The sequence below is a fragment of the Spodoptera frugiperda genome, chromosome 29, assembly GCF_023101765.2.
Source record: "Spodoptera frugiperda isolate SF20-4 chromosome 29, AGI-APGP_CSIRO_Sfru_2.0, whole genome shotgun sequence".
Lineage (NCBI taxonomy): Eukaryota > Metazoa > Arthropoda > Insecta > Lepidoptera > Noctuidae > Spodoptera > Spodoptera frugiperda.
The window spans coordinates 8,886,600-8,900,758 of NC_064240.1; the positions used below are offsets into that span (position 1 = coordinate 8,886,600).

General features: G+C 32.8%; 2 protein-coding genes across 2 annotated transcripts in view; one reads left to right on the forward strand and one right to left on the reverse strand.

The window, feature by feature from the left end:
* LOC118268500 (corticotropin-releasing factor-binding protein) overlaps positions 1–7,977 on the forward strand; it is a 32,005-nt gene extending 24,028 nt beyond the window's left edge. Inside the window, exons 6-7 of the mRNA XM_035583024.2 lie at positions 4,976–5,084; positions 7,071–7,977. Coding sequence (XP_035438917.2) covers positions 4,976–5,084; positions 7,071–7,222 — 261 coding nt within the window. The 3' untranslated portion in view covers positions 7,223–7,977. The remainder of the gene's footprint in view (positions 1–4,975; positions 5,085–7,070) is intronic.
* A 1,853-nt stretch (positions 7,978–9,830) lies between these two features.
* Positions 9,831–14,159, reverse strand: part of LOC118268160 (acetylcholinesterase-like) — an 86,180-nt gene continuing 81,851 nt past the window's right edge. Inside the window, exon 7 of the mRNA XM_035582489.2 lies at positions 9,831–13,274. Within this exon, the coding sequence (XP_035438382.2) occupies positions 13,162–13,274 (113 nt within the window). The 3' untranslated portion in view covers positions 9,831–13,161. The remainder of the gene's footprint in view (positions 13,275–14,159) is intronic.

Sequence of the window (14,159 nt, forward strand, 5' to 3'; positions counted from 1 at the left end):
ATTATGGTTGTGTGAATGAGAAATACCTACACATATTTTCATTGAGTCAAAGTCAAAGTCAAAGCATTTATTTCAATTAATCCTAAATTAGGCACTTTTGAAACGTCAAATTGAATTGTCCGTCAGTCTGTCTGTCAGTGAAGCTAGGCGCTCGTTCCAAAGTGTTGCTTCGAATGGAGAAGAACAAGCAAGAAACTCCATCGTTACTCTTTTCAAAAAATGTTTTTTACAATATCTCTGATACATTATTTGATCATTTACCTATTGTATATATATGTAGGAACAATTTAACGACAATACGACGTCAAAACTATGGGACAATAAAACCAATTTGTAAAGAATATAAATTAAAAAAGCGGGTTGTTTCAAACATAGTGCCCACATATGTACACTTACAATTTTGAAATAATGCTTCTATACAAATAAAAAATAATCTTTAATTTAATTTTTCAAATAAAAAATAAATAAATAACTGCTTGATGCCACAGAATCCCTAGACTACATTGGAATAAATTAGTACTTTAATTTAACGTGTAACTAGTGATCGTATTAGAGCATTGTCTAGTGTGAGCGAGTGTCCAGTGGAGCCGGACCAACATGCTGCCACACATTTTTATCTTCAATATAATCTGACAGTTTATAATATGCCTGTTTACACAGTTCACGCTTTATACAAGATTTAAATTTTTTCTCGTTCAGATTCAGTATGGTGGTTGGTAGTTTATTGTAACACTTAACACAAAATCCCATGAAGGATTTCTGCACTTTGGACAATCGGAATTGCGGTATAGCTAACTTATTTTTACCTCTCGTATTAAAATTGTGTCTGTCGCTTCTTTTTTCAAACAATTGTTGATTTTTTCTCACGTACATAATATTTTCGTAAATGAATTGAGAAGGCACTGTAAGAATGTTTATAGTTTTAAATAGTTCTCTCAAAGATTCGCGACAGGGCAAGTTATATATTGCTCGAATAGCTCGCTTTTGCAAAATAAAAATTGATTCTACATCCGCAGCTCGCGAATCCATCCGGCATCCGCAGCATACGAAAATAACTAAAATAAACAAGCCTTGCCGTACCTACGTCCGTTAGCTGCCTAATCTGTCTAACTGCATAAGCAGCTGAGCTTAGTCTCCCCGAAAGTGCTTTTATATGGGGCCCCCATTGTAATCTGTCATCTAATGTGATACCCAAAAATATAATCATGTTTAGCAAATAAAATCATGTTTACTTGAAGTAACTACATAATTGCTTCTAAAGTTATAATAATCTTATTATTAGAAAACTTCATACTTGTCTCTAGATAATTATATCATGTTAAAACACAAAAAAACAAAATGATTGTGTCCTTGATTTATAACTCAATCCAGTTATTGTTTTAAATAATCAAAATCGTGAGATTGCTTCAAATAATACAATTTTGACAAATTGTCTAACTATTGAATTTCAAAAGCAGTTAAACTTTATTTAATGGCTTGTCAAAGAGGTTAAACCAATTTATTTCCTTAACCGTTTTAATTGGACAATTTTTGTTGTTTAATATTATGCTAAAGGGTTATAGCCTTTCTCTATTTTGAAGTTATAAGGTTAATGAGTTTTGAACTATCATTTTAACTTTTTTAAGGAAAATAATTTCTGCCACCCTTATGTCACTTTCATTGTAGTTCGTGTGTACTATGATTTATTTTAAAGCAAGTTTAAACATCTTTTCTCATAACAAGGAAGAGTGACCCATCTCGATTGTAATTTATAATTATTCTTCTGTAATTTATCCTTACTCAAAAGAGTAGTGTTAGATAATTTTCATGAAGTAATCGTCAAAGAAGTCTTTTGATTTGAAAGTTTACTCATCAGCATCACCATCATCAGCCGGAAGATATCAACTGTTGAATATAGGCCCTACCCTTAGTCCTCCACGTAGAATGAAAAGCCGCTTTCTGTATCCGCGTCTCTGCCGCTATCATTGTTCTACCTAGTGGGGGGTAGTGGGAGTGGGTTCTACTAGATACTGTATAAGTTTTTGGTGACAAATAATAAATCATTATCATTATAATTAATAAATTGGAATTATTATATGCAGCTTTTCCAGGCATACGATAAGCTTTTATAAAATTAATTGAAAATATTATACTTCATATCATAATTCAGACACAGGATATTAAAGCATGAATAATTAATGTAAATAGGCACTCGTAAATGACAAAATTAATAACAACAGAATTTGTTATTTTAAACCTCAAAATATTAAATTAATTATGCTATTGTACCGTGTAAAATGGTTGGCAGATTGTAATATTAAATAAGGTTAAATAATATGCATTATAAGGGGAGGAAAATTTTCATGAATCGTGCGTTTATTAAACTTTATTAAAAAGCACAAATCATGTGTTTAGTACCATCCCTACTTGTTTTACGGGTATCGTCAGAGCTGAGTAACTTAATAACCGCACTTAGAGATTAAACTATTTCTTAGAAACGATTTTGTATCGATAAAAATTGCTAAGAACTTAATTAACCATTAAATTACTCTAAGTGCGGTGGTAAATAATTTAACATTTGGCAGACACCGGGTAGCATTGCGGCTGACAAACCTAAACTTTTTAAACTGCGATCTCCAATCTTGGCATTTGCCTTATACTGCAGGTGGAAAACTTTATATAAGACTAGCTTTCCGCCCGCGGCTTCGCCCACGTGTAATTCGGTTATATATAGCGTTTTTTAATGGTCTCGACAGGGCTTTTTCTTCCACCTTCCGGTAGAGTATACTTTCAAGTTGGTCCCGTTGTTACCTAGTCAGGATCTGATGATGGTATTCCAGGGAAATCAAGGGCAAACCTCAAATTTACAGGCAATTACGTTTTTGACAATTTCATAGATCTGTTTAAGTATTTGCGTCTGATAGTCATCATCCCATGTGAATGAGCTGATGATGGAAGGTACAACTCCTCAACGGTTAGGAGTTGAAAGAAAATTCTTACGAAGTTATACGTACATGTGAGGCTATTAGGTTGACCTGATAATAAAAAGTAAATCTCATTAACGTTAAGAATTTAGGTGAAAATGGATGCGGACAAATTTCGTCTCTTCACTTGTTTCCTTTTAGCTGTTTGTATGGGTAGTGTTAACACAAAATAGGGATTTAAAGGCGTGATGTTATTAATGTTATGCATGTATGTACATAATTATGTATGTTATTATGTATGTTAAAGAGACGACTGAAAGTTGTCATACAAAGTCCTTTTTTTAAGGATGGGAAATCATCAAATGACCTCTCCCGCTCTGGGTGGAACGGAAGGGAGTGTCAGACTTTTATTGACTAAAACCCACCTCGTTCCTTCAGTTGCCCTTTGCGTTCCGGGGCCACGGTATCTCGTTAGAACTTTCCCGCAGCCCCAGCTCAGTTTATCCCGTTTCCCCCCTTGGGGGTTGACATTTCAAAAATCCCTTCTTAGTGCTCACTTATGTTACTAAAGGAACCTCTGTTCAAAATCTCAGACTCCTATACCGAGCGGTTTCGGCTGTGCGTTAATAAATCAGTCACCCAATCGCACCCCCTTAATCACGATTGGAGGGTAGTTTGAAAAAACTTATAATGTCAAACATATTTACTTGCCTATGTACGTGTTCATGCCAAGTTTCAAGTTTATAAACCCAAGGAATAAGATTTTTCATAGAAACGTTTTTACCCCTTTTCCCCCTTGGGGGTCGAATTTCCAAAAATCCTTTCTTAGTGCTCCCCTACATATCCCAAGGAACCTACATTCCAAATTTCAGCTGTCTACGACCAGTAGTTTCGACTGTGCGTTGTCTGTCAGTCAGTCAGTCAGTCACTCAGTCACTCAGTAACGGAAGAGTTTTATATATATAGATATAAATGTTAGTAGGATATAAATAAAAACTTTAATGTGTTGAGCCATGTTATAAAACTAATTACAGGACTCACAAACGGTTTATAAAGGTAGTCCATACTTACGGATTACAATAATTTTTATTGATTGAGACTGAGAATCCATAGTCGAGTTACGTCCTTGAATATGGCATGGTTCCAAAATAACATTTTGTATAGCAAAATGTATTTTACAATGAAAACAAATCCAAATAACATTTACAAGCTTTATAATTCCTAATCTGGTGAAGGTTGTTTTGTGTATATTACTTTTGTTACTATTAAGTTTTTATAGCGATATGCCAAAAGTTTGTTTACCTATTAATATCAACCAAAGGTAAATAAACGTTTCATATCCAAAGGGATTTGTATAACACGATCGTTTTATTGGCGTCATTAAACTACCACAGATTGGAATCGACCCTTAACTAACCATATTACATGTTAACTTCATTAAGCCGAAAACGGATTATTTTGGGTCGATATAAACAAAAACAATATTATATAATAATTACAACTTCGCAACGTAGTATCATGGTATTTCTTCTTAAGGACAGTAAAAGCAGTTTTATGAAAAACTTATAATATGAGAAAAAATATTTCACATATATCGTTACGCCTTTTATCCTCGAAGCGGTAGGCAGAGGTGCACATTATGGCACGTAATGCCACTGTACAATGTACACCCACTTTTCATAATTTATGTGGTAAGTCCCATGTAATATGGTGGTGAACCTATTGACATATACCGGGCACATTTCCAGACTCCGTGCTACTACTAAGAAATTTTCGACAGCAATACTTGGTTAATATAACTTTCAAAAAAATGTTAAACTAGACCATTGGTAAATTGGTCAAACCGTGACATCCGAACTAAAAGTCTACCCATCCAAGGATTTAAAAGCGTGACTTTATAATATGTTATATCACTCCTATTGCTGCTCTGAGCTGGAACCAAGAGTTTCGGAAATAATAGATCAACTACAGAACTTAACATGATTCCTTTCTTTGGGTATAAGTAGGTACTCAACTAATTAAGGCAATCAAGTGGTAATTTACAAAGACTAACAAGAGTTCCTCTCTCACAGTGCACAAAGCGCGGCCTGTCTGATTATGTGGACATTGGAGGCGCCAACGGACTCGATCACACCAAAATGGAAGTCCAGGATAGTGTGTGTGGACTCGACTCTAATGAAGGTAATTTATTGTTTTGTTTATTGAGAAACTAATTAGAAAAAGCCCAAACATGAAGTTTTCTTGAAAGGACATCAACCACTTTGTATGGCGTTTGGGCTTGAACATGAACATGAAAATATTGTACTATTTTTTACTTTATTGAGCGGCTTACAGTACAAAGAAAACGTATAGATAAGAAACTTTGTATCAAATTAATAATTAAACATAATATATGAAAAAACTTCAACACTTTAAAATAAATCGTTTATTTGTGAAACTATTCATGTTCATAATGTTAACAAAACATTTTCTAGAAACTGAGCTGGTGGAGTTACATTTTTCATGCCTTGCCCAACTTAAATACTATATCACAGACATGATATGAGCGCAGCAACCACTTACACTTACTTACTTAATGACTTACCACTTGTGGTGCGATCCATTGCAGTATAACTCGCTGCACTTCCACAAGATTAACATTGTGTCTTCTCCTGTGAGTGATTTCAGCTCCACAATTTTCACAATATATAGATTCACTAGGCAAAATCGAAAAGTCCAAGTTTACGGGGTCGTCGTCATGTAAAGCGGCTTCGTTGCCAGGGTTAACGTTTGAGCGGGTACTGAGTCTAAGAGTGAGCCGGGGTCATCGGATAGAAAATCACCAGAATCCATTTTGAATAGCACAGTCGTCAAAAATAGCCAAAATCGAAATAATATTCACAATATAATACGAAAAAGAACTGTCACAAAACTGTTGTCATGGCAGTGTCACCAATAATAACAATAATCAATTACAAAACTGTTTTTATTCTTATTTAATATTATTTATATTTACACTCCCGAATAGAAATCAAAATTCATTAAATATTATTATTAAATTATTTGTGAACTTCTTTTTTCTCAATACAGCTGTTCAAAACTCTAGCCCATTTTGGTTGATGTCCTTTGCTTATTTTTCTCGATTACTTATTGATTTTAAAACGACCAAGCAGCTTCTCAAAGGAACTGATAGATAGATAAAAAAAAGATATCTTATGTTTGTCTAATTGAAATAATCAACTTTGACAACACAATACATCAATACGTATTTTTATTGATGATTTTCTTAATATTTCCTTGAATTTTGTAACATGCGTAGTTAATAAAGTATAACAATATTATACAAGAAAATAAGTCAGTAAAAACTGTTGCTGCACAGGGCCCATAAAAAGTATTGTCTTTTCCGTTATTATTTATTATTTTATACCAGTATATTACTTTGTATACTATATGGACTATAATCTCTTCAATATTGAACGGAAGTAGTTTTCCCTTGTGGTCGTCTCAAAGGGATGTATAAAAATGTCGTTTGTTCATAATAATAAAAAGAAACAGTTCTTTTATATCTTTTGTATACGATGACAAAAGCAGGAATACGTGACGACAAAATATTTACTTATTATAGTATGTCAGTAGTAGGTTAAAATCTTTTTTATTTGGTTTAAGTAACGTTGTTTTGTAGTTAATATCTTTTTGTAATAAGGGTTTCAGCTTACTGAAATTTTATAAATATATTACGTTAATGGAACGTGGAAGCAAGATCGAAGGAAAACATTCTACACGTGCCTTAGTGCTGATACAGTTTCACGCCTTAATAATATTTATGTAATTTACAGGATCATTCGCTTAATTCCTTTGAGTAAGGTGTGTGGTATAAGATTTTAAAGAAAATTTAGTAATTTTCCAGCAAGTATACGTTAAACAAATTGTAGCTCCTTTTTGGCATTAGCACCAAAAAGGAGCTTTATTTACTGTTTTCTAATTAGTCCAAGGATTAATCGTTTCGTGAATTTCCCAAATTAAGTCTAAAGGAAAGGGACCCGGATTACTTTTCTAGCAACTTTCACCTCATTGTTTTTGTTTTCCTCCATCAGAAACATTGAAAAGGCCGAAAACGGCTTATTGCAATGGCAAAAGGTTGTAAATGCAAATTTATGTTAAAATGTTGACTCGAAGTGTATTTTTTAGCTCGGCGTCCGGCTTTCATCGCTTGCGAGGACACTGTGGTCCGGCTGGTGTCCAGCGGCCGGTACCACAACTCTGTCACCCTAGCCTTCGCCCCCCTCCCCCTCGAGGACATCGAACACGCTGACCTCATGTGCGGACTTAATGACCTGTAAATGAAACACGCGCTCTTCAATGTAGCCTCTCGACTTTGGCTTCAGTGATGATGTTTGAATCCAACATTAATTTATGTCACGTTCTATGACGAGTTCAATCGTCAAGGCACGCGAAAAATTTGTTAACTGACCGTTGATTTTTATGTTCTCTTTTTCGGTTTAAAATGCCGATTGGATGTAGATAGAATAGAAATGAAACGCTGATGTTACCCATTGTCTATACAATATCACTACTTTATCGGTAGATTTATCTGTATTAGAGAATATAAGTCCTAGATTATAGATTACGTCATCAATTTCTAATCGATGAAAGTTTGAGTTGTAATGGACTTAGTCTGTCATCTTAAGCTCAAACTTTGTGAAACAGTCTGTGTCTGTTAGAGGTAAGTTGCACTAGTTAGTGTCGGTACCAGATTAACTAGGATCCTGTTCGGACGCGCGCTCGCATCGAATAAAGGGATCATTAAACGATGGTTATAATTTAATACAAAGTGTCACTTACCCCTAATAGTATTGGAAACTTGTCGGATTAAATATAAGTTAATATTATTAGTAGATACCATCGCAACTTAATGTAGCATTAAGGAACTAATTGGTAATATTTTTTCTGTAATGTTACGTAGCTCGTGTGTTACCGAAATAAAATAAAAACGTTTATTACCAAATTCAGTATCAGTATCTAGTCAAGCATTAAGACGAACGCGTTAAATGTTAACGCTCTAGCTATTTGTCAATAAATAAATGTACATGTTGAATTGTTTTATTTTTTAATCACCCATGTGTTTTTTACTTAACATCGTTGTCCGAATCATCGGTTACCACCAGGCGAGATGGAGGCCAAACGTCGACGTATTACAATATATTATATTAGTCGTTATTTCTTACGTAATAACGACTGCCATAGTATTATTATAACAAAACGATTTGTCTAATTAAATTAAGTGAGTAAATGAATTAAAAATTAATATTTTCATATACAACGTGTAACAAAATACCCATATACATCAAGAAGCGCTGATGAATACAGGTTGAATAGAGTCTCTACACGAAGTTTCAGCTTAAAATACGATAAAAAAAAAAAAAATTGTACCAAATACTTGGTATCGCATGGTTCTTGATTTTAAATCATACAAACATGTCACAACACTACAGGGATCACTCACTAATATTACGAAACATTTCTTCTGTCAATCTGATCGCCTAGTACCTGTCTACCTAATTTTGAATCACGCCGCGGCGCGATTTGAAAAATTCATAACTTGGTGCCATGAAAACATGAGTTTAAAAAACACTTACCGTATCGTTTGTTATGTTATCTAGAAGCCGTACAATTGATATGTATACCCCCTTTTTGTTACACGTTGTATATAAAACCTTCTCACCAACTATGTTATAGTCCCTTAGCACCTACTGAGAATTTGGGAATGGAAACCTTTATAGGCTTTTAGTGAATATTAAAGTGCCCTATCTAATAATTATATTCGGCGTAGTTAAGCAATTAATTTTTATTCGAATCCTAGATCTTTCCTATATACTTAACTACTCAGTATATTTAATAAATGTTACGGCTATAATTTTATATGTTTTTTTTTTATGTTTATAAGTCTGCGTTTGGCCACCAACTCGTTTACTGCCTGGACGGCGAAGCGAAGATGTTACCGACCAGGTTAACATTGAACACCTAATATTATACAATGTAGGGGTGAGACTTCTAACCCGTTAAGGCTGAGTTCTACATCTAATTTTATCGACAAAAGTCGGGGGTCGAAGGGGTCAAATCCCCTTCCCCCAAAAGTTATGGCTATTTTAATATTTTTTTCCTTTTTTTGATATCGAAGGTTGTATGCGTCGTGAAAAACAAAAAAAAATGTTTGATAATGTTTTGGTGAGAAAAAAAATCATTTGTGAATTATTTTTACCGAAAAAATCACTATTTTTCAATATTTTCAATTAGGGGTTCAACCCCCCATATTATTTTTTTGTCGATAAAATTAGATGTAGTACTCAGCCTTAACGGGTTAGAAGTCCCACCCCTATCACATTGTATATAGTCGATAATACTGATATTAAAACGTAATAATATAGTAGCATCATTGACGACTTCGTAACGATACAGCTACGACACTACTACGACACGGCTACGAGTGCTACGTCATGGCTACATGACTTCTACGAGATCGTTTTGAATAGATTTAGAGTTCTGCAATGTACACCATCTACTGAAATCTCTAAGGAATCTCATATACATAAATGAAATTTATATTTCAAATGAAAAGTTAGTCTTCTTTGGAAGTTATTCATGTGTAACAGTTACGATAAACGCCATCTACAGATTCTTTATAAAACTTGCTGGTCTTCACGTTTTGTAATTTAACCTCGCATTTTAGTCGTATTAGCTACTCCTGGGCGGTAAAGGTTGAGGGTGTTGAGATTGTACATAATGCTTTTCTCAAAACATAGATGGCGCTGATCGTTGAATTATGGATAGGGTGTAGTAAATAAAGTTTGAGTACTTTTGGTACATTTTTACATCGTGTTCTAGGGCGATTTCATCGGATATATGATTTTTGTGAACATGCAGGATATATGTTGAAATAAAAAACAAACATTTTAATTAAATTTTATTGAGTAATTTTTTGGATAGAGATAATAAACAAATAGTACTTATTTAAAAGCAATATATAAGACTATTGTGTAACAGTATTCTGACAAAAATAGTTTATTCCGCTACAGTGAAATAAATATTCGTGCAACTGTACAAACGAATTTACTTTAATAATAAAAATATACTAAATATATCGACATTCAAAATCTATGACAATAATAACTAATGTTGATAGTAATTTTAGCGTTACGATTAGATGAACCTGTGAAGGAAATCAAGACATACAACTATGTATATATTTTTTTTTCATCTACTGAAAGCATTGATAGCACACGACACTGGATTTAACATATAAAACACATATTGTCGACGTCATCCGCAATTTAGTTTTCTGTGATAAAACGAATGTGCACACTCATATATACACACATTAAATTAGCACCTAATTTGTAAAGCAGTAACTACTATTATCGTTTGCATAACAGATGTAAGCTTACACAAATAACATTAAACATTTATTTTATCTAACAAATAATACCATTGTAGATTTTCTCTAATTGACTACACATTTAAGAGCTGGTTTACATACATACATTGTTACAGACTATTGTTTACGCATATATTTTGATTATTTAGTATGGATAATCTGCCTACATAGTCACATTTGCAGAGAGAAAATAAGATAGACCAGTTAGTTACGTAAAATTCTAGTGGCAATCACATCAATACTAAGACTTACGTACTAGACTATACACTACGCCTAATGAGTAGCTTATGTAACAAATATATACCAACAAACAGTACGTATTGATATCGTCTCGTACAGCGATAGTATGCAGGACTAGTCCTACGTTTACCATATAACATAGATCTATATGAGTGGAAATTAAAGTTTAGGCCTATTGAAAATAAATTAAAAGGTTTCTTAGTACAATATAATATTATGTGTTTATATGTTCGTTACTATAGCTATGGTTGGCTTTTTGAATGATATATTATATCTGGCTAGATATTTGGTATGCAGGTCAGAAGATAGATTGATTCAGTTCAGAGACAGTGACTAACTACTGAATCGATTAACCTTGGTCCAATGGTTAAGTTGTAACTTGGTCAAAATGCCTATGGTTTACTGTAATAGAATCTACTGTCTCTGTTTTGAATTAATATTCATTTTCTTGCCATATTATTGGCAGATTTTGTCCTTATTGATATTAAACTACCAGAAATGTATACAAAAATCAATATCATCGGGATTAATGTCTACAAAAAGGTCATAAAACAGTCAAGGCTGATTGCACGTTCTACAAGTTTGACACAAGTAAGTAACAAGAATACCTTATAATAAATAGATTTCGAATAATATCCAAAAGATAACTGTATTAAAATTAAGTGCAATACTTCCTTTATAATTATAAATGTGAACGTAACGTACCAACTATTTAATTATATTACTACAAAATATATAATATCTGTATACAGTTTTACATTTGTTGAAGCATTATTACAACTTGAGTTAAATTAACATTTTGGTTAAAACCGATCTTAACATTATTTGAAATTGCTACTTATAATACATTTCTTATTTAGATCACTTTACATCTTATTCTTACTAATTAAAGCTATCCCATACAACTTCTCAAATTGTGCTTAATTCAACAAGAAAGCGAGTGTTGTGCATCTTTGCCAATGTTACAATATTCTCTATATTCCTTAGGAAATACAGTTTTTGTGTATAAAAGTCAGTTGTTAAATTATAAAACTACTTCGTGCTCACAAAGGGGATAATACCGTGTTTCAAGGACAGTTTCAAACATGAGGAAAGGTGAAAATAGATACAATTTAGTATTAAATCAATACTTTTCTTGTCGTTTTGAGTAAGCATGGCCACTTTCTTTCAATTCTCCCGCCGCCTTCCATTTTGTTCAAGGATAGTAATTGACAATCGCATAGGTATAAATATTTGATTACCGCTAACGTTTTTTTTTTAGTACAAATATAATGTTAAAAGTATAAAAATTGTTACTAAGTTCATAAGATATTTTTTCACTTAAAGCGTTATTAAGCTACGAATTACGTACTGTTTCGGAATTCACTGCTATTGTGAAGACGAATAGACACCTGTATATAATTTCCTCATAAATATATTTGATATGTATGTTTACATTAATGATATGTATACGATTTCGATAGTGTCAAGAGAAAATATACTCAACCGTGTTAAGAAAAAGTGTCAGAATCATGTGACTTAGTTGTACTACATTGATATACGGTATCTTGTGCTTTGCCTATCAAATACAATAAGTAAGGTACACATAAGTCTACACAGCGTTCAGAATATCGCATCTATACTAAAGAAGGGAATATTCACAAAATATACTATTATCTGTTCGAAGTCATAAGAATTTGGAGTTCATAAGATCCTCAAGTGGTACGAATATTAGCGTCCTAAATACAATAGTAGTAAATATATTGATAAAAATTCATCTCACAGTATACACTCGACTTCTATATTACCATTAAATATATAAAATCGTAAAATTTTGCTACGAATAAGTTGTCATTTTGCTATTTAAGCAGAGGCACACTTTGATATGTATAGTGATTTATCAAACTGTCGTGTGTGAAAGCTTCGCTTTAACAATGAAAGCCGACGTACAAATACTTTCTCTAAGTATAATAATAAATTATTTAATACGCACAGGTATTACAATAATCTGCCGACATTTATATAATAATATCCATACTCATAACATGAAATACACATTAACTAAATATATGAAACATCAAACATACGGAACAACTAGTTACAGGAACATTGTAACTAAATTATTTAACATCCAACATACTTTTTCTACAATATTATTAGGTATGATACAAGAAAAGAAATATAACATCTTCTTAATAACGTCCTTCTTTATAATCTCGTACAAATTCACATCACGATTTCACTTTTTAAATGTTCCTTTTCATAATATTCCGTCCATTGTCCTTTTTCGTTTCACGTCCCACTCGCCAGTGATATGTAAGATTTCGATAAAATATATTTAATTAATACAACAATTACTTCTAGTACTTTAGTAGCAAATATTAAAATTCGAAACGCTTTTTGCTGACTCATCTAGGTCTTCACGAAGAAGTATAAAATATCAATTTTCTTGAGATAATTTGATTCATGATTTTATGTCATTACCTCAAAGAAACTGATATTTTATAATAATTTGTGAAGGAAAACATTAATTTGCATTGTTATTGTTCTAGTTTGTATAAATATTTTTTCTACTCTTCTCCTAATGCTTAAATACGCTTGAATCGTTCAAGCTGTGATGTGCTGCGTTTACAACGCGACGGTTGTGGCAAGCGTCGTCAGCAGCACTATAGGGAGCGTGGTGCCAGCCACGCTGCTGTATGGCCCTGTCACAGCTCCATCACACGGCATGTGCTCCAACTCTGGAAAATGTAAATTCAACGTTAGAAGGAATAGAAGAATGAGATAATACTAAAATGGAGGCTATGTTACATGATATACCTATATAAATATTTGAATGAAAATGCAAAATAAGGAATTTCATTGTGAAATTATTAGACACCCTGATACACGTTTTTAAACTGACATGGTCACTAGTAATATCATTAGAACTTAAAACGGCATATTTAACATGTTATTATTAGTTTTTGTGAGTTTCAGATATTTCGCCACTGTTGCAAGCGCCATGATTACGGATAATCTGGTCCGGTTCATGGTGCTTGCAACAAGCCGTTATCCCGTTCTAAGTTCTAATGATATAACCTGATACACATTGTCAATAGCATCTATTGTTTAATTCAATAGTACAACAATTTACCTAGTCCTTAGAAAATGACAAACAACTAGTTCGTAATTAAATATTTATCACCCAGTTACATAGTTTTAGACGTCTATTGTTAAGTTTAAGTGAATAATAAAACTTGGACTGCTTTTAACCGAGTCAAAGTGACAGCTAGTTCAAGTTTTAAAGCAATAACAGTGGGATTTTGCTACTGCAAGACAGAATTAAGCCGTTAAGTGGTTTCTTGCATCTTTGGTAGTTTGTTGGATGATTGTAACCTTTCAAGATAAGTGGCAAGGGATTATTTCAACTTATCGGGGCAAAATGTAGCTTTAAAATCGTTATTGAGCAATATTCTTGGTATTTCATCGTAGAAACATACACTAAGTCACATAATATACATTATAAAATTTCTTTATCTTTATAGAAGCTTATGCTTCAGTATGAATTGATATGGAATAATTATGTTTAAAATTTTACAGATTGTATATACCTACAACAATATACGATTTTTTCACATATAGGT